General features: G+C 41.9%; 1 protein-coding gene across 8 annotated transcripts in view; it reads left to right on the forward strand.

The window, feature by feature from the left end:
* DEPDC5 (DEP domain containing 5, GATOR1 subcomplex subunit) overlaps nt 1-27,985 on the forward strand; it is a 66,475-nt gene that overhangs the window by 10,860 nt on the left and 27,630 nt on the right. For 4 of the 8 annotated variants that reach the window (XM_084649038.1, XM_084649042.1, XM_084649043.1 and 1 more), the window contains exons 11-31: nt 686-755; nt 2,415-2,487; nt 3,361-3,464; nt 3,843-3,917; nt 4,628-4,762; nt 5,723-5,784; nt 5,885-5,958; nt 7,880-7,949; nt 8,433-8,469; nt 9,244-9,364; nt 10,588-10,811; nt 13,036-13,239; nt 13,913-14,048; nt 15,957-16,054; nt 19,643-19,708; nt 21,304-21,487; nt 22,820-22,980; nt 24,150-24,267; nt 24,433-24,600; nt 25,673-25,892; nt 26,804-26,937. In XM_084649038.1, the coding sequence (XP_084505164.1) occupies nt 686-755; nt 2,415-2,487; nt 3,361-3,464; nt 3,843-3,917; nt 4,628-4,762; nt 5,723-5,784; nt 5,885-5,958; nt 7,880-7,949; nt 8,433-8,469; nt 9,244-9,364; nt 10,588-10,811; nt 13,036-13,239; nt 13,913-14,048; nt 15,957-16,054; nt 19,643-19,708; nt 21,304-21,487; nt 22,820-22,980; nt 24,150-24,267; nt 24,433-24,600; nt 25,673-25,892; nt 26,804-26,937 (2,534 nt within the window). The remainder of the gene's footprint in view (nt 1-685; nt 756-2,414; nt 2,488-3,360; nt 3,465-3,842; nt 3,918-4,627; nt 4,763-5,722; nt 5,785-5,884; nt 5,959-7,879; nt 7,950-8,432; nt 8,470-9,243; nt 9,365-10,587; nt 10,812-13,035; nt 13,240-13,912; nt 14,049-15,956; nt 16,055-19,642; nt 19,709-21,303; nt 21,488-22,819; nt 22,981-24,149; nt 24,268-24,432; nt 24,601-25,672; nt 25,893-26,803; nt 26,938-27,985) is intronic. The other 4 variants (XM_084649041.1, XM_084649044.1, XM_084649040.1 and 1 more) reach the window with 3 other exon arrangements.

Raw genomic sequence — 27,985 nt, forward strand, 5'->3', positions numbered from 1 at the left:
ATTAGAGGGCAAGGGTAGATTTAAATAATCAAGAGCCCTAAATCTTGAACATGTCAAATGCATGCAAAGTGTGTCTGACATTGCCAGGTGTCCAGGACGCGAGAAGTGTACACTTTAGGGTTGTCTTATCTCCGTGCTGCTTTTTGGCAATGTTATGAAACTGATAGGAGCCACGTAAGACTTTATGCAGCTGGAAACTGTGAGATGTGAGTATAGTTTGTTTTAATATTGGGACTGGGGGAAGAGGAGGAGAAGTTGCCCTCTGGTTATCCTCTTGGATATCTCAGTATTTCTTTCTCTCAACTCCTCACCTGGGCCCATATTTCCGTTTTGAAGGGAGACTGGGAGATCTGGTTCAGGTGCTCTCTACAGCTCATTAGTGCCATTTGTTGCATTGGCAAGAAGTTGTCTTCTTAGAGAATGGTGCGTAGTATGCCTCCTACCCCCTTCTACTAGCTTGGCACTACAGGACCTACACAGCAGTGTTGTACAGCCATATAAGCCCCGTGCATTGTTGATTACAGGTGTATCAGTGTTTGCTCTCCTTTTGTTTGTGATCATCTCTGCTCCCTATTCTTTTGTATGTGTGCACTATTAGTCACTTACTGATGAGTGTGTGATTTCAGGGAGAAGAACTATTTTTCTTCTCCCCCGCCCCCAACTTCTTTCTATTCCTCTTGAACAGGAGAAGAACTGTAGCCATGAGGTGACAGTGGTTCTATTTTCTCGAACTTTTTATGAAGCAAAATCCATAGGTAAGAAGCTATTGAATAATAATTTCTCCTCCTTCTCCTGCCCCACCTTTCCATACTCTTGTCTTCAGTCTGTCCCCCTTATCTCTTAGAGGCTGGTGTTAGCTAACAATAGTTTGTGCCAATGAGAAACTTAATTCCATTATTGGGTGCTGTGTTCTGGAGTTCATTAAGAATGTGTTACGCAGGGAGTATCAGTGACAGTGGATGCTTCAGGAGATACGTACAGTCCTCAAAATTGCATATGTACAACTTGCACAACTCTGAGTCTGTTTTTATAATTTCTGTTAAGTCCTTGTTATCCTCGGAAATGGTGGGGATGAGAAGGGATCAGAGTATCTGTAAACTTGCAGAGAACCTTATTTTCTTGTACTGTAACTCAAGTATATTTCAAAAGGTGAGCACAGCTGCCCTTTTTGTGTTAGGTGGATGCACTCTCTGTCCAAAGGAGTCCGTGCCAAACACAGTGGGTGCTTGATCAGTCCCTATGTGAATCCTTTAAGGAAAAACCTAACATGAAAGGATGTGGGGCTGTCATAAAAATAAAGGGAAGGGTAACAACCTTTCTGTATACAGTGCTATAAAATCCCTCCTGGCCAGAGGCAAAACTCTTTCACCTGTAAAGGGTTAAGAAGCTAAGATAACCTCGCTGCCCCACTGACAGACCTAACCAAAAAGAAACAGCCAAATGCAGTTCAGTGGACTGAAGAGTGTCAGAAGGCCTTTAATCAGCTTAAAGCGACACTCATGTCTGACCCTGTGCTAAGGGCCCCAGATTTTGACAAACCGTTCCTAGTAACTACAGATGCGTCCAAGCGTGGTGTGGGAGCAGTCTTAATGCATGAAGGACCGGATCAAGAGTTCCATCCTGTCATGTTTCTCAGCAAGAAGCTGTCTCAGAGGGAAAGCCACTGGTCAATCAGTGAAAAGGAATGTTAAGCTATTGTCTACGCTTTGGAAAAGCTACGCCCATACGTTTGGGGACGGCGTTTCCACCTGCAAACCGACCATGCTGCGCTACAGTGGCTTCATACCACCAAGGGAAATAACAAAAAACTTATTTGGTGGAGTTTAGCTCTCCAAGATTTTGATTTCGACATCCAACACATCTCAGGAGCTTCTAACAAAGTGGCTGATGCACTCTCCCGTGAAAGTTTCCCAGAATCAACTGGTTAAAATCGTCCTTGAGATGTGGAAAATATTGTTAATCTTTATACAGTTGGTAGTATATTTAGAGGTGCATGTGTCTTATTAACTCTGTTTTCTCCTAGAGCTCCAGGAAGAAATCACAGCCAGTGTTTTCACCCTATCTGTGATTTAGGGGGCGTGTCATAAAAATAAAGGGAAGGTGAAACCCTTTGAAAAGCAAAACCCTTTCACCTGTAAAGGGTTTTGCCTCTGGCCAGGAGGGATTTTCCCTTTATTTTTATGACAAGAGCATATATGCAAATTGTCCCCAAAGTACTCACTCTTGTAGAAAGACCCCTGTGACTTCATTTTTAAACCAAATTTAATATTGTCAGAGAGATCTGAAGTTTTTCTTACAGATTTAGATGTGCTCTAGCAATAACTTCCCTTGGCTAAAAAGGGGAGTAAGCCTTTGGGACCCCCTTCAGATTTCTGAATGAACCATCTTCATCCTTGCTTTCCTCTCCATTTCAGATGAGTTTCCTGAGATATACCGTGCCTCAATTCGGCAGGATCACGAGGGAAGATTTTATGAAGATTTCTACAAGTATATTTTCCCCTGTGACTGTTTTGTGTTTTAGGGGATATTTTTGAACAAACACATATGTAATTCTTATTAATGAGACCCATTTCTTGCTAGAATACATCACAAGGGCAAGATCTTAGCACAATGAGAGACACCCCTCTCTGAGTCCTCGCATATTGACCAGTTCTCCCTACACTCACATTTGCTGAATTGTCTTTCTGAGTGGATGGTACACAACACAGTCATACTGCTGCTTAGTTATAGAAATCAGTGACAAACTTCAGAGGCTTTAGGGCTTTCTCTGTAGTGCTGATGGTAGCATTTTATGTAAGACTTGGCTGTCTTTAGAATTTTTACTTTTTTGAGTAGCCAAAGGACAGGTGAACCCTTTGTGGGTTGCCAGTGCTGAAACTTTGATTATATTTCCAGTTAAGTTCTGTGTCTACTGATCAGGATGGGATATGGTTATTGAAGCTTTCGCCAGCTGGTAAAGTTGGTCCAGCTTGGAATGCCAGTTCCTCCTTTAAAAAGAAATGATGCTTTTCCATATTAAACATAGAACATGTTACTATATTTCTGTCCTACATGTAGGCTATAATGTAAGATCTTGTATAAGCCATAGATTGTAAGGTCTTCAGGGCAGGGACCTTGCCTGCCTTGATGTTTGTACAGCACCTGGCACATTGTGGGTACGAATGGATACCAATACACATAATAAGATGTGTGGTAGCTATCTCACCTTGGAGACAGAGTTGCAGAAGTATTCACTCTCTTCTCTATCATTCATTTCCTCAAGCTGTAGCTTGTGCATCCTTCTCTGCCTCTTAAAACTTCATCTGAGAAGCCTCGTGCTCTCCTTCCTTCCATGGTTCTCAAAAGTTGTGTTCCTTTCAGGGTTGTAGTTCAGAATGAGAGACGAGAAGAGTGGACGTCATTGCTTGTGACCATTAAAAAACTTTTTATTCAGTACCCGGTGCTGGTGCGACTGGAGCAGGCAGGTAGGGAGATCTTCCTTAGGTGTTTTGGGGTTTTTTTTCCCCGGGGGGAAGACAGGGAGTGGTGGTTTTTTTAAGTGAAACTTAGCTGCAAAGCTTCTAGCTCTCCGTCTAGCAACACTCTACACTGAGGTTGCCTGTTCCAATGCTTATGCCACAAATGACAGTCTTGCTGCCTCCAGTTTCTTGTGGCTCTGTCTGAGGTGGCCTAGGAAGTGCAGGTTGTGATTCTGCATAGGGGAGAGGTGTGGGAATAACTCTGAAGTATAGGAAGTGTCCATTTGTCTGCCTATATTAAAAATGAAAATTTACTAAATAAATTTAATAATTTAATAAAATAATAATTTAATAAAAAATTACTTCTTTCAATCTCTTGTCCAGATGGCTTCCCCCCAGGGTATAATTCTACCTCAGCACAAGGGAACTACCTGGAGGCCATAAATCTTTCATTCAATGGTGAGTAATGAAGCATAAATTTGTGCAAAGTACAGAGAGGTGGGACCACAGAGAGTTACAGCCAATAGCTTTCTGTGGAGTGCTGCTTGCCTAACACTAACCTGTGAAAGCAAGGAGGGGAAAACTATTTAAGTTGTCACTTCTTTCATTCAACAGTAACTAGTCTGTATCTATTTCAGTGAGAACTGATATTAAAGATGAAAGATCTGAAGCTGGACAGTTTAGGTTCTTAGAACAAACTGCAAAGCTGTGTCTGCATTAAATATTTAATTTTCCTTTGTCTAAATGTGTATTGGTGTGGCTTCTATACATCAGAGTCCTCCAGTCACCATAATGCAGTGGCTTTATTTTTTTGTAAAGAGGCATATCATACTATTTGATCCTGTTGTTCACTGTCATTGACATCTTGTGTAAGTGGCAGTAAAGCAAACTCTAGCTGACAGGACAGGCACCCATGTATATAGATGCCTACACCCATCATCTGTGCCCTTCTGCGTAACTCTACTGCCAATCTACCATGTCTTTGAAAATCAGGGTGCAAACATTTTTGGTCATGGCCTTGTAGGCACTAACTGGCTGCACTCCTGTGTTTGGGGAAGGTTGCTTCCTAGCACCATCAGTAGTGAGTTTATTTCTTGAGCGCTTATGAAAACTTTAACATAATTTTATTTTAAAATATGTCTGTTCCTTGATTCTGATTTATCTCATAGTGTTTGACAAGCATTACATAAACCGAAACTTTGACCGGACTGGACAGATGTCTGTGGTTATCACACCTGGGGTGGGTGTGTTTGAAGTGGACCGTCTCCTCATGATCCTGACCAAACAGCGCATGATAGATAATGGTAAAATAGGTTTCAGAGTAGCAGCCGTGTTAGTCTGTATTCGCAAAAAGAAAAGGAGGACTTGTGGCACCTTAGAGACTAACCAATTTATTAGAGCATAAGCTTTCGTGAGCTACAGCTCACTTCCTCAGATGCATATCGTGGAAACTGCAGCAGGCTTTATATATACACAGAGAATATATTCTCTGTGTATATATAAAGCCTGCTGCAGTTTCCACGATATGCATCTGAGGAAGTGAGCTGTAGCTCACGAAAGCTTATGCTCTAATAAATTGGTTAGTCTCTAAGGTGCCAATGGTAAAATAGTTTTCATAACGAACTGGCAATGTTTTACAACCTCCATGTATGCAAACAACCTTAGCTCTCCAAAAGTCACCATCACAAAGTCCTGTATCCATCTCAATGATTGTTTATAGCTGGAAGACTTATTTCCATATTAAGTGCAATAATGGGCTGATTTTTAGGGGTCCTAAGCACTTGCAGCTCCAGTTAGTTTCACTGGGATTTGTGAGTGCTCAGCACTTCTTAAAATCAGGCCATGAGGAACTTTCTGTTGAAAGACAATTTTATCTGATATGCATTTGTCATGGGGGAAACTTTTCCTATCTCCCTTCCTGCATGCTGTATAGGTAAACCACAGCAATAACAACATCTGGGCACACCTATGCTCTCCATCATTTTTTGGCATTGCAGATCACTGTTGTGGAAGCAAATCCATTGTGTTAAAGATTAGATGAGAAAGAGCAGCCTGCTTATAAAGAAGGCTGCTTCTGCTTCTCAGTAGTTAATGCAAAGAAAGCATGGGATCATTAGCAGTTTATTGTAATCAGATTTAAAAATTTGGTTCAAATACAGCAGATTTATGTAACTTTAACTCAGACTTGTGTCCTGTTTGGATTAGGCCAGCAGCAACAGTTCTGGATAATATGTGGCTTGACCCCTTCATTTCTTTGTTTTCAGGGATTGGTGTAGATTTAGTGTGCATGGGGGAGCAACCACTGCATGCTGTTCCGCTCTTCAAGGTAACAGAATCTTGGCTCCCCTGAAAGTGCTGCTTATTATGAGACTAGTTGGACAAAACTCACAGTGATTATTGCACCTGTGAACTCTCTCTTCTTTTAGCTGCACAATCGCAGTGGTCCTGGAGATTCTCGCTTAGGAGATGACTACAATATTCCACACTGGATAAACCATAGGTAGGTGTGTTGTTAGGGTTATAGGTAAATATCAGCTAGTGCTGAGCCTTCATGCTGCATGTTCTTCTTCTCCACTGACCTGCTGAAGTCTTCATTTCATTCCATGTTGTTAGTTTCTATGCATTGTGACAGGGTCGGGCCAGACAGCTACAGAAGAGTAATAGAAGGCAGATATATTAGCCCCAGGCTAAGTAGGTCCCTTTTCCCTGGGTAAGGTAATGGGGAGGGTTCCAGAACAATCAGGAACCTTCTGGAGACCATTAAGACAGACAGGCTGATTAGAACACCTGCAGTCAATCAAGAAGCTGCTAGCATCAAGTAAGGCAGGCTAATCAGGGGACCTGGGTTTTAAAAAGGAGCTCACTTCAGTTTGTGGTGTGCGTGTGAGGAGCTGGGAGCAAGAGGCACTACGAGCTGAGAGTGAGAACGTGGACTGTTGGAGGACTGAGGGGTAGAAGCATTATCAGACACCAGGAGGAAGATCCTATGGTGAGGATAAAGAAGGTGTTGGAAGGAGGCCATGGGGAAGTAGCTCAGGGAGTTGTAGCTGTTGCACAGCTGTTCCAGGAGGCACTCTAGACAGCTGCATTCCACAGGGCCCTGGGCTGGAACCTGGAGTAGAGGGCAGGCCCAGGTTCCCCACGAATCCTCCCAACTCCTGGTCAGACACAGGAGGAGTTGACCTGGACTGTGCGTTCAGAAAAACGGCCAAGCTGAGGGCTGCCGTGAAGCTCCAAGGCGAGCAAATCTGCCAAGAAGCGCAAGACCCACCAAGGTAGGGGAGGAACTTTGTCACAGCATGCAAAGCACAAGTAAAGCAAAGTGCATACATACAAAATTTTGAAGGTTATAGAGCAACTTGTAAAGGAAGGAGTCTTGCTCTGAGGCTCCATGTCCAGCAGACTCATTTCTGTCTTTGAAGTTTGCTTGGGCAAATGCAGGAAGTTATGGAAATCAGAATGGACTAGTCAGATCACTTCAACCAACTCAGGAGTAAATCCTGAATAAGCTGTTACGGGTAAGGAAAATGGGTCTGAAGTGGGTAAAGACTGGAGCAAGTATATGATCCTAGTGAAACACTGAGACCTATAAGTGTGATGTTCTCAACCACCAGGCCATGGTATAGTTATATTTCATTATTTCAAGTATCTTTTTGTTAAGTACTCTGACCGTATTCTCTGTTTTCATAAGAGGCTGGGCCAGAGGTTGAATTATCCCCCCTTCCTCTCCCCCCCCCCCCACACGTGCACACATTCAACAATATCAATATAGCTGCTGCTAGTAGAGGCAAGTTTCCTCTTCATGTCTCTGCATGCCTGGGTGTCTTGATCACTCACACAGATTGCTCATATTCTGTCCTTCCAAATAGATTGATCTTCTCATCAGTTCTTTGCCTTATATGAAAGAGTGCTCTAGGATTTCTCATCTGAATCTTTTCTTACAGCAAGATGCACATTATCGCAAATAGTTGACTGGTTGCAAATTCAGATGGGAGCAGCTTATAAACAATTATGGTGAGATCATTAGGGGCTAAGTAAATTAGGGAGAGAGTCACCAATGGCACGTAGCATCACATCTTGCAAAAGTTAATGGACGTGAACAATTTTCTGGAGAAAGAGGAAGCAAATGAGAGAGTTCAATTGTTAGATTATTGAGGTGAACTGTGGGTTAAGTTGCATTTGAGAGTCTAAGGCCGGGGCCTTTATAGATTCCAACTTTTTCTTGAACTAAAGTGCTTTTGTAACCATCTATCCGAATCTTTCCTGATGTCTACTTCATCTCTTTTCCAGAAAGAGCCTGGCTCAAAATTCTTCCCTTTTCCCAGTCTGTACCGGCAGAAAATAAACGAAACTCAACACTTTTATTTAAAATGCCTATTTCCTAAAAGTTAACTAAACAAGCTTATGTTTTTCCTTTCCAGTTTCTACACATCCAAAAGCCAGCTCCTATGTAACAGCTTCACCCCACGGATTAAACTGGCAGGAAGGAAGGTAGGCTGGTTGCTGGGATCTCTTCCTGTCATCTGGACAAACTGTTGCCTCCTTAGCTGAGGCATGGTGTTCAGTGCTTATCTTTTCCACAGTCCATACTAATTCAGTTGTGACCTAAAGGAACCCCTGTCTTCTTATCGTTCAAAAATACTTGTAATTCTTTTTGGTGCCAGGCATCAAAGCCCGCTACTAGCTCTGTCATAATTATTACATAATTATTACATTAGAAAGCCTCCGTCTGTCTTGGGAGGGAGAAGGGACACTGGGGAGGAGGAGGAAAAATGTCTCTGGGGGTTGTGACTGGGTATCAAACTTCTGCATCACTGAGATGGTCTGGCTGCCTGATTTGAGTCAGCAGAATAAACCCTGCAGTCTGATACCAAGTATTAAGTCTGACACTCCATCACTGTGGGGTCAAATTTCCTTAGTACATGCTAACCTGTTTTATTTTCTTTATCACATTTCCTGTGTCTGCTCCTCCAGTTGCTGACAGAGAAAGTGAAAAATGGTCGAGACCCCTGTGAGTAATTCAGTACTGGAATGACCCAGTTGATTTAAAAAAACAATAAATGGCTCTAACAAGCCAATGACACTGCAATGAAACCACTATTGATGGGATTGAAAAGGGGATAATTGTGGCAAAAGGCAGAAAACAAGACTCATGTGTCCTGGGATGCTGGTATAGGTGTCTAATCTGACTTCCTGGTATGTGATCAATGGGGTAGGTTCTTAGCCCTGACTGCTTGTCAATGGCTAGAGGAGATAGTGTCAAGTTGATTTATAGGCCTTGGCCCTCTAGCAGTGTGGCTCGTGGGAAGGATGGGCCTTGACTGCCGTGGTCGAGTGCTGGCAATGCCGTATATACAGAATTACATAATCTCTGGGTTTTCATACTTCAGTACCACCTTTTTTCAGGAATGTGCATATGAACAGAAGGGGTAATTATTTTGTCCTTACACAAGAGGTCTTCTGCAAACTTGCACGTCCTGATTTGGAGGTGGTCACAACACCTCATAGAAATAGGAAGACTTGTCTGCGAATGACTGAATGTAAGGGAGGAGTTAATAGTGAGTCTAAATTGCTGATTCCTAGGTGATTGCTTTCCCAGTTGAGCTAATAGATCTGGTTCAGTTGTTCTATACACAAGACTCTTCTATGCGGTTCCTTACCATATATTTGGGGACAATTCCTTGTCCCTGAAGTGATAGCTGGCTGCTTATAATTTGTCCAGCAATCTCAGAGCTTAAACAGTAATTATAAATGAGACTCCAGAATTAAATGTTCTGTGTTCCAGCATTAGGGGCTCCTAAAGATGCTGAGAATGCCCTTCCCATTCAAGTTGATTATGATGGCTATGATGCCCAAGTGTTCAGACTGCCTGGCCCATCCCGAGCCCAGCGCTGTACCACTTTCAGGTAAGACGCTTTCAAGCAAACTGATTCTGGTTCAGCTTCACCACTTCTGTGTGTTTGCTGTTGTATAAAATGCTCTTGGGAAAGATGGGGAAGGCTAAACACCAAGAGCTTAAAACTTGTCTGAGAATAGTGTTTAGAACTAATATTTTTTGCTGGTATCAGTGGCCTTCCTGTTGGTGGCCTTCCCACCATACTACTGTGAAGCCACACTAATGCTATGGGGGCAAGTAAAAGGAATAACTATCAATATATTTCCATCCAATTTAAATTTTGCTTGCTTGTTCAAACAAATTATTGTAGCCATTTCTCCTTTTCCTGTGCTCCTGTCAGATTTTGCAAGCTAGGCATGGTTAGGCTGGTTTCATACTTGGATGACTTTTGAGGAACACATCAGAGTTGCTGGAAGTGGAAATGGTCATTCAGAGAGTGGTGCTCTGTCCTCTGAGATGATACCAAACAGAGTGGGTAGGGGGTGTAGAATCCCTGAACAACTGAAAGTGTTAATTTCTGGATGCAAATTGAAATAGAGCTATGACCATGGGGTCACTGAAACTTTGATAGGGTGTTCATCCTGATGTCCTGGCCAAATGCTTTTTTTGGCCAATTACATTCAATCTCCCTAAGTTCCAGGAGCAGTTTCACGAAAACGGGCCTAATGGGGCTGCTTCAGAGTGTCATCAGTTATATCTTTCCTTCAGGGCTTAGGAGGCATTATATAGGGGAGCTTTGTACACAAACATCTGCATACATGGATTCATTCCCTCATGTACTGAGCTGATCGAGTTCAGCTTGGAAAGATGCCAGTACCTTTTAAAGACCTTTAATTTAATTTTAAGGGCACTCTAGAACTCCCTGGGCAGTCTGGCTTTCTAGCTGTGTAGGGCTGGGACTGGTTCCTTCCAAATTCTGTCAATGCCATGGGTGGCTGCAGAACTGTGGGAGGTGCTGAGCAGGCTCCCTTTGGAGCACTGCTGCCTAGCTAGGAGATTTCTAGTGTTCGGTATCCTATGTTGTTGGATAACTATTTAATATGCTAGCTAGGGAAGGCAAATGTGCCATTGCACTCATATATTCAAAGATGGTGACACTAACCCTTTACCACTGGGCTTGGATTCAGCTATCAGTCTACAGGTTCCTGGATAAGTGGGAAGCTGTTGGATCCTCTTGATTTGCCCAGGAAGTGGGATTTCACTTCAGTGCTATTGAACCTATGTATCCTTCAGTAGGTCTGCGAGGGAGAGAGAGAGCCGCACCAGGAAGAGCTCTAGCTCTTATGATGTCTCGTCCAGCCCTTCTGTGCAGAGCCGCAGCCTGCTCCCAGAGGAGGTGAGGAGCCAAGCTTCCGATGACAGCTCCCTGGGAAAGATCTCCAACATCTTGATGATCCCACGGCCTCATTTGCACCAATACGAAGTCAGCAGCTCCTTGGGCTACACCAGCACCCGAGGTCAGACTGAGGCACGAATGGAGATGGGGAAGTCCCTTCGCTGTGCCCATTGGTTGTGGGGTAGGAAGAGAGAGGTCTTGAGTTCATGTCAGTCACTTCCAGAGCAACACAGAGGGGGAAATTTTCGCATCAGCATTCATGTTACAGCTTTGGAAATGTGTTTATCAGCAATGCACACCTCTGCGCTCAGTACTGTCTCTCCCTTTATACTTGTCCAGTTCCCTTGTGTGTTCTTATTGGTTCACCCTGTATAGGCACTGACACTGATCTGCCCAGTTTCCTTCGCTGTTAACATCTTCCTTTAAGAGATCTGTATTCTTCTGTGACCCCTCCTACCTTTGGATCCTCTGCAATATGGATATGTGCAACTGATGTTCCATTTTCCAAGCCACTTATGAATCTGTATAATAGAATTGCTCTCAGCAGTGGGTCCTGTGGGACCCCCTTTATAACTCCTCTCCATGAGGATTTACTGTCATTAACTATAACTTTCTGGTTATAGTTTCTGATCCTTCCTCCTGCCAGCTAACAGAGCCATTTTGCCATGTTAGCACTGGTGCCTGCCCTTTTTATTAATTTCATTCACTGACAGCATGTGGTACCTTCTCCTAAGCCCTGCTGAAATCTAGGTAAATTGCACTCTCTGTCCACCTTTCACCGGTACTTTGATGCTCTTTAGAAGAAATCAGTCTGATTTTTTTTTTTCACTCAATCTGCTCTTAATGAAGGCTGCTTGTGCTTTCCTTTTCACTGAGGTCTTGCCATCTCATCTGACACCAGTATCTGCCCTGTGAAAGGAGTTGGACATGCTGGCCTGTAACTGCCGACTGTCCTATTAAAAATGTACTACTGCTTTTGTTGCTTAAGTTCTCCAGTACTTTCCCTATATCAAGCAATGTATAAATCAAGATGATTGTATTTCAGATATTGCTTTACTTTTTAAGGAGACCATCTGGGGGACTGGGCTGAGGAAGGGGGTCAAAGACTTTTTCCCCATTTCTACCACTGACCAACTATGTGACCTTAGGCAAGTCACTTCCCCTCTGAGTCTGTTTACCCACTGTAAACTGGGGATAATTGATACTTACCTTTTGTAATGTACTTCATCATCTATAGGTGGAAAGTGTTCTATAAGAGCCAGATAGCTATCATTGGGCTCTTAAGAGTTCTGCAGTAGAGCCCATCTCCTCCTACTGATGGATGTCAGTGTATGTCATCTTCTGTAATCTGGAAACTATCCCTCTTGCCTCACTACAGGAGTGTCTGCCCCATATGGGTACGGTCTTAAGCCTCTTCTTTCCCCTTCACATTTTTTGCTATAACTATGCCCAGGATGTACTCTATTAGCTCTTCCATTTCTGTTTCTGTCACACCTGTTTTCTTCTTTAATTGGATCTTTTGTTTTACTGCTTTTGGGAACTCTGTTTCGTTATTGAATATCCTCTTTCATTGTTGTTTGCAGTTTCCTCTGCACTGCACACTTTTATTGCCTTGAGTTTCCTCTTGCATAGTCTGGACCTTTTTGTATTCTTAACTTCTTCACTGACTTTCTCTTAGGTGCCCTGTTTGCCTTTGTCTAAGACACTTCTTCTGTGTTCTCCAATCCTCAACACTTCCTTCTCCTGCATACTTCATTTCTTTCCTTCATTTACACTTAATTCTAAATAAATGCTTTTGTGCTGTGCATCAGATAGTAGTGACTTAATTGAGCTCACCAAGATCTTGTATCCAGTGGTGAAAGCATGCTCTAGTTTAATGATTCCTGCCACTTCTTTCAATGGTTGAAACTGCCCATTTTTAAAAAAATGGAGTACTTAGATCTCCCCTTTGTCCCATCTCCTATAACTTCACTGCAGTTGCTCTCTTTAAATTTCTGCTTCATCATCAATATTTTGTTATAACTTGTCAGGAATGTCTAGAGTTCTGGGTGAGAACCCCCTGTTTATTACTGAAAAACAGGAAGAAATAACAGTTCTTCATGGCTTGTTTAAAAATTGCTTCCTCTCTGGCTTTCCTACTTTAATGCTTTTAAATTCAGAAAATCCTGGTTCTGTCTTGTCTGGACTCCGATTTATAGTGTAATTTCTGGATTAGTGCCATCTGCCTCCTTCAGCCTCCCTCTGCCCATCCCCACTTGTCCTAGTGGCTCTTATTTTACTAAGTAGTGTACCTTCTTTTGTGTGGCTCGTTCGGTCTTCTGTTAACTGAAAATTGTGTTTTGCAGATGTCCTTGAGAATATGCTAGAGTCACAGCAACGAGACTCCAGTGCACCAGGAAGGTTTCATGTAGGCAGTGCAGAATCCATGCTGCACATTCGTCCTGGGGGGTATACACCACAGCGGGCATTAATAAATCCCTTTGCGCCATCCCGCATGCCCATGAAACTCACATCCAATAGGAGGCGTTGGATGCACACGTTTCCTGTGGGTGAGTCTTTGTTATAGTATGTTTTTTTGAAACTGTCAAAGCTTTTGAGCTTTAACATGGGGAGGGCACCCCTCTAGATAAGCTGGCAGAGTGAACTGTTCTGGTTTCCTGAGGTAGAGTGCAGCACAATGGGGACTGAGCCAAGAACTGACACAACCTGATGCCCTATTGTCTCTTGGGAATGTTGTCATCTGCTGGTGTCTTCAGTGCTTGAATATCATGGAGCAAGTTTGTGGAAGACGGAGGATATGGAAGCCCAGAGTTCTCCTTTTTTGTTGTCTGCAGCAGATGGGAATTTCTGGTGGCCTTTACTAGACAGGAGATTCTGGAGGGGCTGTGACTGAGCTCAATAAGCGAATTATTATGGAAGTGCACACCTTTATGTTCCAGGTTTGAGATTCAAATTATGAACTATGCGCAGCTTTCCTTGAGTCTTGTAAAAAGGCCTTCCAAAAAGTATGTCTATGTATTTTAGAACGGGAATCTTCAGTACTTCATTTGATACCTCCTGCAGATTGAGAGGACTGTGTCTTACAAAATTTCTAAGGGGCATTTTAGTGCTCCGTATCTATTAGTGGTGCTTCTGCTGTGGAGAAGGAGTTGGGGGTGAATTGGGGAAAACTAACGCAACAGGAGAAGATTGGGTGAGATTGATAAATATATAATTGGATAGGTCCATCAGGAGAAGCAATCCAGATCCACCACCAAACTCGTCAGAACATGGCAGAAATGCAGGGCAACGGGCAGCGGGATCTGACGCACTCCTCTGCTGAGCTGCTGGAGCTAGCCTACCATGAGGCAACTGGCAGGTAAGGCCATCACCCAAGTAAAGAAATTGATCTGAGTTTCAAAAAAAAATGTGTCAAAGGCTAGCCACGTGGGGGATAAAGAAAATAAAGGTTCAGGACATACATATTTTGTAGCATGCAGCACCAGCGCTGTGGGCGTATGCCACAATTATTATGGTCAGTCATAAGGCCCCAGGAGCAAGCATGGGAAATAGGGTTTATTTTCGCTCAGTTCATTCATACTTAGGTTACTTCTTGCTGGCTCTCTGAGACCCACAATCATGCCAGTGTATCGCCCCTGGGATCATCCAAGAAATGGCCATGGCAGGTGCCCCAGGCCTTCAGTAACTGCCTTACTTCTTGGTGCAGGGAAGCAGTTGCTATCTCAAAAGCGGTAACTTGCCATTCCAGAGAAGTATATTTTGAGCATAAGGAAGAGCTTTGCCTTATAGTACTGTTAAGCAATTTCAGCCCTCTTTTTCCCCACTACTGAGACCTGGTGAGAAATAACACCGTGTTTGACAGGATAGGGAAATGTGAAAAATGCCAGGCAAGAGCTGGACTGACTGTAAGAATGGCTACCTGTTCTTCAATTAAAGTTTTCTGTTTACCTACAAATCTCATTCAATGCACCAAACAGTATTGGGAGATTACACAGACCTGCAGTATCAGCATAGTCACTGCATCTTGCCCCCTGCGAGAGCTAAATCATTCATTAGTCACTATGTATATGATTTTTTTTTTTTTAAAGTTATTTTGGAAGTTAGCCTAGATCTAGTGATGGGTCTATCTGCTGAGCTGCACAGTTATCCTCCCACACTCCTCCCACGAAGGTATTCCCTTACTAGCTTTTTAGCTACATCTCTATTAACAAGGTCTTTATTATTTTCTGTATCCATGTTTTTCACTTTTTTCTCATTTAAAGTTTTTTTTTAATGTTCAGTAACTTAATCACTTTAGAATTGTCATTAACTTAATCTCTTTCCTCCGTCATTAACTTTAATGGGTCTGTTTCCTTTCAAGCATTACTTTCTCTTATGTCTTTGTAAAAGTCCTTATTGTTCCCCTTTCATCTCTTGGCTGATATTAACTTTTACGTTTTGCTGCTCTGTCATTTCACTTCAAGCCCTAGCTGTGATTGACCCTCCTTTTTTTTGGTTTCCTCTCCCTTCTCTATTTCCAGTACAGGGTTGTTTCACTCTCCAATCTTTTAAGCAGTTTTTCAGGAAGTCACACTGGTTAATTCTTCTTCTTTGCAATTTTCTTTTCAAGACAAGTTTTAGTCTCACCTTTAAACAATGTTGTCTTTTACGATTCTCTAGCCTCCTCCCACTTACAATGGATATTAATGTTCCCATTACACTACACTTACCAAGTTTTAGTTCTCAAATTTTGCTTTTTAAAAAAGAAATCTATTCATTTGAAGCTTTTCCTTATATGTTAAATTTATGATCACTAACATCAGGCTTTCCTACTCATACATTCTCAGTTGGTTCCTCCCTATTGAACATAAATAGATCCATGGTAGATTTGGATCTGGTTGGAATTTCCATTTTTTAAAGTTGGACCTGTGCATAACATGGGAATCTTCTTCATCCTTGTTTAGCTGTATTTGTCTCCTAGTGGATGCATGGGTAGCTAGTCATCCATGAAATCCATTATCCTGTGAGAAGACAGTATAGGTCACTGCCATAGATTGGGTACCAAATTATAGGGACCAATATTCTGCGTTGGTACAGAATCTCCTAAGATCCTTCCAGGCCTGTCCTGATCCCTGTGTGTCGTATGGAGCATTGATTCACCAAAGGCTGAGCTTAGACCCCAGGTTGCTTTTGCATCTAAATTTTGATTAAAAGACTTGACCTAACTCTGAGAGGGGGTATTGTTTCTCTGTAATGAACCAATTTGTCAGCATCTTGTTCTCTCCAGGCACATCACTTCTCGTTGTCCAGGTGACAGCATCTCCTTCCTGAGCTTCGGTGGAATGAATGAGTTTTCAGGCAGTTTGGTCAGCACTAATGGTGCAGGTAATAAACAGTCAACAGAGCAGGCTTGGGGATTTTAAATAGAAGTATGAAAGGACTGGTGATATGGAACTACCAGAGGATGCTATGTAAGAGGATAACAGTCAGAAAGTAACAGAGCTAGGACCCATGGAACATGGATGGGTCCAGGAGCTGTAGGGTACAGGTGATGAATAACACTAAGCACTTAATAGTTCCAAACTAATATATAACTGTACATTGAGAAATTAATGTCCATTATCCCCTCTTATTGTTTTGTATCTGTCTTTCCGCTCCTCTAGTTACATTTTATAAATTTCTTTGTATAGAAAAGATGTCTATGGTTTGTTCTTAACAAATACGCTTTTACAATGTGTTCAGTTGAAAGTAAGATAATCTGTTCCATTAACGCAAAATCTGGTGTCCAGACATGGGGGGGGAAAAAATGGAGCAAAATTTTCTCTAATGCTCCATGGTGTGCTTTACTGTGCTATACTATATTGGGTGTTCCCCTTCTTGGGTTAAAGCAAAATGAATCTGAATATGTATTAAAATATCTGAGTTGCTTGTTTGAGATGATTCCATCTTTCTAATAATTCTCAGAGAATAAAGTCTGTGGTAATTAGTAGTGAGCTGTAGGCTTCAAGAGAAGTTGTAAATAGGGTTTTCCATTTTGAACTGTAGGTGCTGGGTTGGTAGCTTTTTACAGCCTTTAAGGCCTAGATCCAACAAAACAGTTAAGCATGTGCCTATTTTAAAACAAGATTACATAATGTGATTAATTGCTTTTTTGGATTTGGGCCTGTGTGAACAATTGGATGAGAATCTGTACTTGTGGAAATAAGATGCACTTTTAAACACTAAATTGCAGATTATTAGGAGTGTCTCTCTTATACTGAGACCCCAGTTACTGAAAATTTCTTCTGAATCTCTTAAAGCCAGTAAAACAAATTCGCCAAACTAAGCGTTCTGTTGCAGTAACTGTCTGTTTGTGGCCTAACTTTTCAAAGTATCATCTACTACAGGGGTAGGCAACCTATGGCACACATGCCAAAGATGGCACACGTGCTGTTTTTCAGGGGCACTTGCACTGCCCGGGTCCTGGCCACCGGTCCGGGGGGCTCTGCATTTTAATTTAATTTTAAATGAAGCTTCTTAAACATTTTAAAAACCTTATTTACTTTACATACAACAATAGTTTAGTTCTATATTATAGACTTATAGAAAGAGACCTTCTAAAAATGTTAAAATGTATTACTGGTACATGAAACCTTAAATTAGAGTGAATAAATGAAGACTTGGCACACCACTTCTGAAAGGTTGCTGACCCCGATCTACTATTGAGATGAAACGTGATAAATGGTAGAATTTTCCAACACTTCGAATGGAGTATTTTAGACTCCCCTTGTTCTCTTCTTCTTTCTAATTTCACGGGTTAATTTTGAGTTTTTGCCTTCCAATGTACAGTTATGATTTTTGCACTTATTACACACATCCCTCCACACAATACAGTGTCTGAAACAATTTGCTAGCAAACTTACTGCCAATAACATTTGTTTGCATCTATAATTGTGTGGAAATCCGTATCAGTTAACTAGTCACTGTAAAGTTATTTCTATTTCATGTCCTTCCCTGGGTTTCATTTGAACATGGTTAATATTCTTACCTTACTTTTATATCTTCCAAGTTGATTTAATTTTTTTGTTTTGGTAGTTGTTGGATTGCACCTCAAATACTGTATATAATTTGTGCAACATGAATGCACGGAATATATAATTTTTCCTAGTAATAAAAATGTTTTCCTTCTTCAACTGTATTGTTTTGAGAAGCCTCATAACCTCTGTAACAGCCACTACATATGTGATTTGTAGGCAAAATTATGTCTATAGTTATCATGCTTCTTAAAAGTCCCTATTAGCATCTCTTCATAACTGAACTCTCTAATGAGCTGAAGCCACTACTGCACGGCTGTGTCTCCAGCCTATATCTTTCCATTTCCTATGGCATGAGCCATCTATGATTCAGAACAGATCTTTCCAACACATCAGGGCATCATTCTCCTGCCTACAGTATAGTTCATCCAGGTATTGCAACATGTGCCTCTTTAGTAAAAAATTACCCCAACTATTTACATTGGCATTCAACATGTTATCTGTATTGTCCAGCAGATGCCAGATGGCAGTTTAGAGAAAACAAGTCTTACTGCATTTTCCTAAGTGGATGGCGGATGTCATTAATGGGTTTGACGTAAGATTAATGGCAACTTGTCCTTGCCTCCTCTTCTGATTTCCTGCCATCATCATGGAATCAAAAACCCATCTGTTCTTACAGTAATTGCTATATAATGTAGAGAACATGATTTTCTTGGATATTCACTCATTGGATAAAATAGTGGGTTCCAACTTTATAAAATCAGCCCCTGTGAATATTTAGAAACTGTGCCAAGTATGTGTTCTCCAACTTAGCTGAACTGTAAATCCATTTCATATCTTTAACATGATAGTTAAGATGTTAAACACAAAGGTTTAAACTCTGCAGTCAGTTGCATTAGTATAAATCCATAGTAACTCAGTTTAACTCAATGTTAGTTTTGATTAAGTCTAGCACAGAGGAAAATTTGGCTCAAAATCTGAAAATGCCCACAAGATTTGTAATTTTTCCCTCTTGATCATGGGTAATTGTCTCTTTTCCCCTTTATGTGAGAATGGTGCAGACAAGTACAGTTTATATATTGAAAAATAATGAATGAATGTCCATATTTTCAGCACCTTGATTACTTTTATTATCCACCAATATTCTCCACTTAAAAATATTTTAGCAGGGTTTTTTTTTTTTGTTTTTTCCCCCCTGATATAATCTATTGCAATAATCCTTAGCAGGTTATTGCTTTCCAAATTTCCAGCTCAGTAAGTGCTAAGGCAGCCGGGTAGAGCTATACTGGCTGAATCCAAAGGACCGTCTGTGTGGTTTTTTTTTCTCAGAAAGCCATGTACACTGGTAGTCTGTGTCTAAAACATCTGGGCTACCTTGAATCCCCATAATCTATTCTGATAAATTATTTGAACTCTGTAGTAAATCTTATTTTTCCTCTTTTGCTATATAAATATTTCTGTTGCAGTTTCCATTGTTTGTTTTTACTAACTTTAGCATCTTCCTCGATACATTCTATATGTATTAATTCTTCTCACTTTTTTCCCTTAAGTAAGAAAAAAATCTAACCAGAAACATCCTGCTTGTTCAAAAAAAGTGCCCAATTTAGGAAAAAATGGATTAGCCTTTAAATATAAAATCTAGAGGCTAGCAAGCTAAATAATTACGAGTAACTCTCAATTATTTTGTATTGCAAGCGTTTATAAAGGTGCCCATCACCGTGGTATCCATTTTAGTACTGGACCACTTTAATTGAATTTAAAGATGGTGGCTTTGTATGTGTTGGCTGTATTTACATATTTTATGTTATGCGGTGCCCTGAATATCTTGGGGGTGGGGAGAGGCATTATATAATTACTTTGAGCTTTACACACATTTGTCTGAATTTCTCTTGGAGGGAAGAGGAATGAATGTTATGCACAAATGATTATTTGTAATAAAATACATGTCTGCCTCTCATAGGGATGAACCTCAGAACGCAGAACAAAGATTCATTGGAAGATGCTGTTTCAACCTCTCTGGATCCAAGTAAGCGGGAGGGGAGGGTTGGGCAGGAGGCCTGTGTAAACATGGGCTGGGGTGTGTACATGTGCAAAGGCATTAGGGGGTTGGTGAGCAAGGAGTTGGGAGTCTATTGAGGCCTGGTCTACACTTAAAAATTAGACTGATATAGCTATGTTGCTAAGGGCTGTGAAAAACGTCATGCCCTAAGCGATGTAGTTAGGTTGACCTAACCCTCTCTGTAAAGAGGGCTAGGTCAACAGAAGAATTCTCCTATTGACCTAATTAACACCTCTCGGAGAGAGTTTTCCATCAGTGTAGTTAATCTAACTTCACTGATGGAAAAACCGCTTCCGTTGATGCAGTATTAAACTACAGCACTGCAGCTGTAGTGTAGTTATGCCCTGACTATGTGGCAGCAGTCGGGTTTACATTCTGCTTCCCTGTCATTGTCCGTGGCTCTCCGTAGAGCCCTTATATACTATGGCTTTACTTGTTCCTGTCTAAGAATTCATTAAATCAATAGCTGTATCATTTCCTAAATTCATCCTCTGCCCATAATTTTTACATAAAGAGGTTAAGAGGCTGTTGGACTCTCCTGTGTCTGCTTCTGAACCATAAAGGTTCTGTTTGGTGCCAGCTGGACAATATAATGAGAGAACAGGAAGGCCAGCATTTTATGTACGAGATACCCTTTACTGACGCTTACATGCTTCTATCTATTACAAGAGTATGGGCATGGCTCTGCTTCAGAGAACATTTCTTGCAACAGTCTGTCTTGTATCAGTTCCTTGCAACAATATTTCCCCCCTCATTAATGTTAAAATAAAATGTTTAAGGTAAAGCGAAACAGTTTTGTCAATGAGATCTGTGCAACAATGATTTTTGTAACAGTAATCACCGAGAGCTCTTAGGGCAGGTTGATTCAGGCATCCCTGGACAGATGATTGATGTAGATTATTTGATGTTGAATTATCTGTGTTTTTAGATCTCCAGAATCTTACAATAGCAGTCGAAATTTAAAGGGGTGTGGGGGGAAAGCAGGTTACAAGATACTATTTTTCCTTTCTTCCCACCTCTTCTGGCTGTCTTCTATTTTTAGAACTGTAGAAATGTTCTCTTTTCTGCTGTTGTATGCTACCTATTCCAGAAACAGGCTGTCATTCTTTCCCTCACCAACCTCTCCTACAATCATCCAGGAGGAGGAGCTGGTCTGATTTGCTTGTCCAGACTTGGAATGTTGATTTTTTTTCTTTTATATGTTTAATAATATGAAATTGCACTTGATCTGCAGTAACCTCAGCAGCTATTTCAGCTCTAGCTTACAATCAACAGATAATTTAAGGTATTAACTTTGAATCCCATTTGCATGATGGGATTGAATTAGCATGTGCACTGCATTGTTTAACAAACTGTGTCTTTCTCTCCCTCCCCTTTTCTCTCTTACTTGCCTTCTTTCCCTCCCCATCCAACCCACTGGTGACTTTCATTCATATCTTACACTTATCTTTCTTTCCAACTTTCCTCTGTTCACACATCCGTCTTCTCCCTCCCCACCCCTAATTTTTCATGTGTGATCACACGTGCCCCCATTGTCTGCTCCCCATGATGCAACGAGGCAGTTCTGACACTGTCTGCTCCCCCCGTAGTGCCAGGCTTCTGTTGTACAGTTGGGGTGGACTGGAAATCTCTCACTACTCCGGCATGCCTTCCTCTCACCACGGACTACTTCCCAGACCGCCAGAGCTTGCAGAATGACTACACTGAGGGCTGCTATGACCTGCTCCCAGAAGCCGACATTGACAGGTTTGTGCCAACACTTCCTCTAGTACACTCTCTGGCATTGAACTGAAAGGTTCCAGGTAATCCCAGGCAGGGATAATCTGGTGGAAGATGAACATTTTGTGCCTTTCGTACAATATATAGAGTTGCCAACATGGTTGGCAGTGGAATAGATAGCCTTTCTCTCTAGATGACAGCTTTGCACCTTGTCCACTGGTAACATCTGTCCATTTTGCCTCCCTCTGGATGTTTGTTAGAAATTTAGTTTGGGTACAAAACTTGACATGGTTGTTTGTTTTAAAAAAAATACAACCCCCACATTTCTTGTGATAAATGTCCTGGAATACTGAGTATCTCTTAAAAAAAAAAAAAAATACTGCTTCTCCATCCCCTTTCTAGAGATGCTTTGTTGGGAGAATTTTGGAAGGAACGTGGTGTGATAAACCAAAAGACACTCTGAGATTCTCTTGCAACTCTGCAGTAGCCACCAGATAGCAGAACACTCTTCCCAAAACCATGCGTCTTCCTTTCAACATCTCTGAAACTTCCCACCAACTGTGAAGTAACGAAACAGAGCTATGTTGGCTACTGCCCTGTTAGGGAGGAATAAAACCTCTCACATGAGAGACTGAAATCTTACACTTTAGGCACTTAGAAGGTATAATAAATGGCAGCATTAAAGTCAATTAATCTGCTTGGAGAAATGTCTGCCCCTCTAAGAGCAGGATACCAGTGTTCAGGAGAAGAAGGGGATAATAAGGGCTCTTGGCTACAGCACAGCACTGGGAGTGAGGGCTTCTGGGTTTTATTCTCAGCTCTCCTGCTCATTGGCAATGATGATCTTTTAATCTCTTTGTGCTTTAAATTGCCCCTTTCTGAGGAAGGAAAGTATTCTCCCCTTTTTAAAGGTGTTTGAGTTTTAATTCACGTTACTGAGCTGCTTTGTGACTTTCTGATGGAAAGTCTTATAGAAGTGAATATCATTGTGAATATATTTGCTAAATAGTACAAGTGCTGAAAAATACAACTGTCAGAAGTTTAACTTCTGCTGTTGTAAATAAATCTTGATGGTCAGAATACCTCTTATTCTCACTAGCTTCAAAATTGTTTGCAAAATGCCAGCTAATATTTGCAGACAATTTGGTAATATCCATCCCCATGAACTGTTGATAGAAGCGATAGAAATGCAACTGTCTTACATCCTGATCTTGCAAGTCGATCTGTGCAGGCACAAGGCTCCACCGGTGCAGATTCCATTGCAGTAATAGGGCCTCAACTGGGAAAAGTGGAAACAAGAGCAGGTGTGTGGTCAGTTCATTATGCTGATTGTTCTTGTGATTAACCCCTTGTGCTCAGGAGAGATGAGGAAGGTGTGCAGATGACAGCTCAACAAGTGTTTGAGGAGTTCATTTGTCAGCGTCTTATGCAAGGATATCAAATCATTGTGCATCCCAAACCACAGAAACCAACTACCACTGTACCACCCCCTCTGAGCAGCAGCCCCCTCTACAGCCGAGGTGAGCGTCACCTGCTTTGTAGCTCCTTTTCTCCACAATAAATTCTGTCCTGTCTTTCCTTCACTCCTCTTCCCCCAACAGCCTCCGCAGTCATCAGGAGTAAGAGCTGGTGGTAACCCTCCCTCTCAGTGTGACTCATTCTTTCTCTTCATGTTTTACTTTGTCTTCTGTGATTGGTTACTTGGAGGGAGAGATTTCCAGTTGTTTGTTTTAATAAAAAAAAAACAAACAACCCCCGTATTTCTTGTGATACATGTCCTGGAGTACTCCACTGCAGACAATGGAGAGTCAGCTGTGACTGCAGGAGATGGATATGGGGTTGTGGGAGGGAGGGGATTGCATAGTGTATCCAGGAGAGCAGTTCTGACCTCTATTTGGAGACTTATAAAAAATGGGCCCTGTACCCACTGGGGTTTGAAACATGTAGGTGAGCCAGTTTAACATAGTTCAGGCTAACACAGGTTTAAATAGTTTGCCTAGTCACTGTTGAACAGGTACAGCTATTTCTGAAACTTTTTTTTCTCTCCAGTTTTAGTCTAGAATAAGTCTTTTTTGAAACATGACTTAAAAATGGCTGTGTCCAGTCCAGAGTGAGCATGGTTAGCCAGAACTGTCTTAAAACCATGTTTCCGCTAACGCAGTTTAATAGCCAGTGTAGATGGGCTCTAGATTATGTGGGGGAATGCGGTCCCACTTCCCTGTGTTGGAATCACAGTCTAAGTGCAAGCTTTGATTTAAAATTTTGTTAATGATGGTGTCTTTTGGACAGAGTTAAAGTAAGGGGAGGCTTGAGGGAGGTGAATGTAGGAACTAGAACTATTACCCTTCTTGGTTTCGGGTGGGAAGCGGAGGCTTAAATGGTGAGACTCGTTTGGAAAAACAACACATTAAGGGGCTAGCTCCAGGAATGAAGCACAGAGAAGGATGGAAAATGATGTTGAAATTACCAGCCCATCAGTTAGGTGCACAACACTTCCTGCAGCATGTCTACTGCTGATCTTGCTGAGCAAGCCTTCCTCAGAGAAACAGTATTAAAGATGACGCTTGGTTTAAATTGTGTTTGGAAGCTCATTCATGGAATGTTACAGTATAGGTGCAGTTTGTGCAACAAAGCTGTGACTATTAACATAGGTTAACAGAAAGATGTTCTCTTTATGCATTACTTATAGGCCTTGTATCACGAAACCAACCTGAGGAGGAAGATCAGTATTGGCTGAGCATGGGCCGTACGTTCCACAAAGTCATCTTAAAGGACAAAATAATTACTGTCACTCGATACCTGCCCAAGTGAGTATCTCTCCACTCAAGTAAGTTAGCACCACCTGTCCAGTAGACTTGCTGTCTCCTCCTACCTGTACTTGCTTGGATGACTGTATTCCGTGCCTTCTATTACAAGGAGGAGCTGCCGTTGATAGTGCCAGGATTGGTGAGGCTAGCTTTGTCTTTTGTCAGGTATCCATATGAATCTGCTCAGATAAACTACACCTACAGCTTGTGCCCTTCGCACTCTGACTCTGAATTTGTCTCCTGCTGGGTCGAGTTCTCCCATGAGCGGCTGGAAGAGTACAAGTGGAATTACTTGGATCAGTATATCTGCTCCGCTGGCTCTGAAGACTTCAGGTGAGAGATCTCATTTTCCATCCTAATTGCTCTTTGTCCTATGCTTTTTTTGTTTTTTTGTTTTTTCTTTTTTCCTGTTGATCTACAATTGATCCAACATTTTTCTCCGTAAAGGCTTGAATACCTCTGATGACATGGTACTTGAGGGAGTGTTTGACCTGCTTTCATTGATATGCTATTAGCAGCTCTGTTAACTTATTTGAATTTTACATAGCACCATTTTTGCATTGCCTGATTTTGGTGCAAAGTCTCACGCATGCTGGTATTTGTGATCTATTTTTTACCCTCCTCCATTCCCCGGGCATGCAAAGAAATATGATGATGTTTTGTCATCCTTGGAGAGTTTCCCTGACTTCTCATTCATTTCTAGATACAATTCAAATTTTCCTTCCTTAGTTTTTAAAACCTTCTATGGACTTGTTCAAGTCACAGACCTTGCTTAACTCTACTCCGTCCCTCTGTCTACTTTAAAACTGGCCTTCTCTTTGTCCCTTCACAGAGTATCCCCAAAGGTGATGAGCCCCTTTTCTTCTATATCGTCTATCCAGTGAACCCACCTCCTTGTATCTTTCCATCTCATTTCAAGTCTCAGCTGAAATCCTCTGTGCCTTAGCCTGTATATCTTAAATTTATTTTCCTTTGCTTTTTACAGTAAAAACTTGTTACGGCATTGCCTAATGGGTTACATTAAAAGTGAGGGTCCGTGTGACATTATCAACCTGGAAATTAGTTTTTCTGTACTGTGTTTCAACATGCTTGGTGCTAAATACCTCCCACTGACATTCATCCTACTGAATGCCCCATCACATGTAGGACATTTGATGCTTAATGGCACAGCCATGAGATCCATTAAAACCATGGATGCAAGCGAGTATTAACTCCGTTAATTAAAGTGGGAGTGCAGTGGGGACATGGTGATCTTTGCAGATGTAACTCAGGGATATTGTCATCTACATGTTGGACTCTAAGCAAGCTGGCACACAGCTATGTTTTATAGAATCTCTCATTCACAGCTGTGATGTATGCTGTACCGTCTGCTTTTTTTATTTGTCCATTGTGTTCCTTCCTCCAGCCTTATTGAGTCACTGAAATTCTGGAGGACGCGCTTTCTGCTGCTCCCAGCCTGCATCAGTGCCACAAAGCGGATTACAGAAGGTGAAGCACACTGTGATGTGTATGGAGACAAGCCCCGTTCTGATGAAGAGGAATGGCAGCTCTTGGATGGCTTCATCCGGTTTGTGGAGGGTTTGAATCGCATTCGTCGGCGCCATCGATCAGACCGGATGATCAGGGTGAGTCACTGTTGTAACTAAACCTTAGTGGGGTGAGAGCCTGAATTTTTGAAGCATTTCTAGCCCTCTAGTGACCTTCCCAATTGACTGGCATTGCAGTAAGCACTGCTGTACTGTACACTAAGCCTGTTGGCTGCATTGCTTTCTGCTCAGAGACAGTCTGTTGCTGAAACAAGACTGATATTTGGGAACCACCATCCACTGAAGGACTCTTGCACTGCTTTGTACTGTGGCAATGGTGAATGTGGGGGCATTGTGCATCCTGCTTCTAAGGGAATGATGCTTGGGAGATCCCTGTTCTCGATGGAATGGAACAATTTACTTTTCCGAACTGAGCAGGCCGAGTGCTGCACTCAGCAGCTCGAGTGGAGGAAGTGATACAGGTTGGTGGATCCGTTGTCTATAATTGTACTTTGAGAATCACCAAATGGCCAGTACTATTAGTTATTGTTTGCAAGTGTATGAAATTCACCCAAAGAGTCCTGTGCAGCTTCAGAAGTGTATAAGTGAAGGAGGGTATGTTTCGTAACTTTGCTAGTTCAGGGCAGTCTAATTATTTTTCCTGTCTTACGTTTTATCTGAAAGGGGGAGAATGACCCACTTACCTATTTCAGAATAACTCGCTTGTGTGGAGATACTGTTCTGGAATAAATTCTGAAATAATTACTCCATTTTGTGAGCACAGTAATTATTCCAGAACAAAGTCACTTTTATTTTGGAAAAGTGTCCCTATGGGGAGCTATTCTGGAATTGCTATTCTAGTTAGTTTCCCCGTGTAGAGAAGCCCTTGCTCTTTTGTTAGGTGCTGTCTCCAAAATATTATCACTGTTATAAGGTCTGACTTTATTGTTGTTCAGCTGAACCTTGAAGACCTTGACTCATTGTTTCCTCTTCTGTTCCTTTTTGCTTAGAAAGGGGCTGCTATGAAAGGCTTGCAGTTGGCTGGCCCAATCTCCACTCACTCTCTGGAGCCTTCTGGGCCGCCTGTTGGGAAGAAGGGAACCTCTGCCCTCTCAGCCCTGTTGGAAATGGAAGCCAGTCAGAAGTGAGTCTCAACACTTAAGTTAATAAACACCCTTATCCCAGAGCACCCACCTGGCACGGGCTCAGCACATTGGGGAATTTATCATCAAACAAAGGGAACAGCTCAGATTTTGCTCCCTGAGAGGAGTTACGATGGTGGGGAAATGCCATTCCTTTCAGTAGGACTGGGTATGTTACATCTGTACAAGTGCAAGGGTAGCAAAGAGATAAGATTATATTAGTAGCTTACAAGGAGATCATCACCATGGTACCTTGGTGCGTCACACATGAAACATGTTTGTACCACTTGCTATGGGCAGCAATACTGTCCCTACCCCTGAATTAATCACCTGCCCACTATGAGCAAAATAAGGAAAGTGGAGAGAGTGGTAAGGAAGTGCCTTCGTTTAGATCCACCCAGCAAAGTCTTGGCTAAAAAGATGAGCCTTGCACCAGGCTCTGAAGGATGACCATCTCTGGCACTGACAGTTCAGAGGGAATGAGCTCCACGTTTGAGATCCTCCCCTCCAGCTGGTAGGATACAGCGCAGTCAGTATAGCATTACTTTGTACAGAATTGTTCATAAAACGTTTGGGGATATGGTTTGTAGCGTCCAGTGATATGTCATTAACATCCTTGAGTTATAACATCAGACGGTCTCTCAACTACACTCACATTCCAGTAATGGAGTTCATGTTCATGCTCGTTTATATCCATTAGCTATTGCATATCTCAAGGAGGTAACACATCACTGTTTCCTTTCTATTACTGTTCTGAGGGTATTAAACATCCGATGTAATGTGTGTGATGTATTAAGACTAAGCCAACAGGAAGGCTGTACCAATGTCAGTGCAAACAGAACTATTTCCAGATCGTTGCTGAAGACACCCTGCTTCCAATCCAGTTGTGCCCATCTAGGACTGACAGCAATAGCTCCTCAGATGATCTAGTCCATTGGAATGGTGTGTGGGAGAGAGGCAGTCTCTAAGCTAACCAGATCCCAAACTGTAGAGATCTTTATGGATTAAAACCAAGATCTTTAATGACACAACGAGTTTATTTTGAATCTC

This window comes from Lepidochelys olivacea, assembly GCF_965140295.1.
Source record: "Lepidochelys olivacea isolate rLepOli2 genome assembly, chromosome: 15".
In the NCBI taxonomy this organism is placed as follows: domain Eukaryota; kingdom Metazoa; phylum Chordata; order Testudines; family Cheloniidae; genus Lepidochelys; species Lepidochelys olivacea.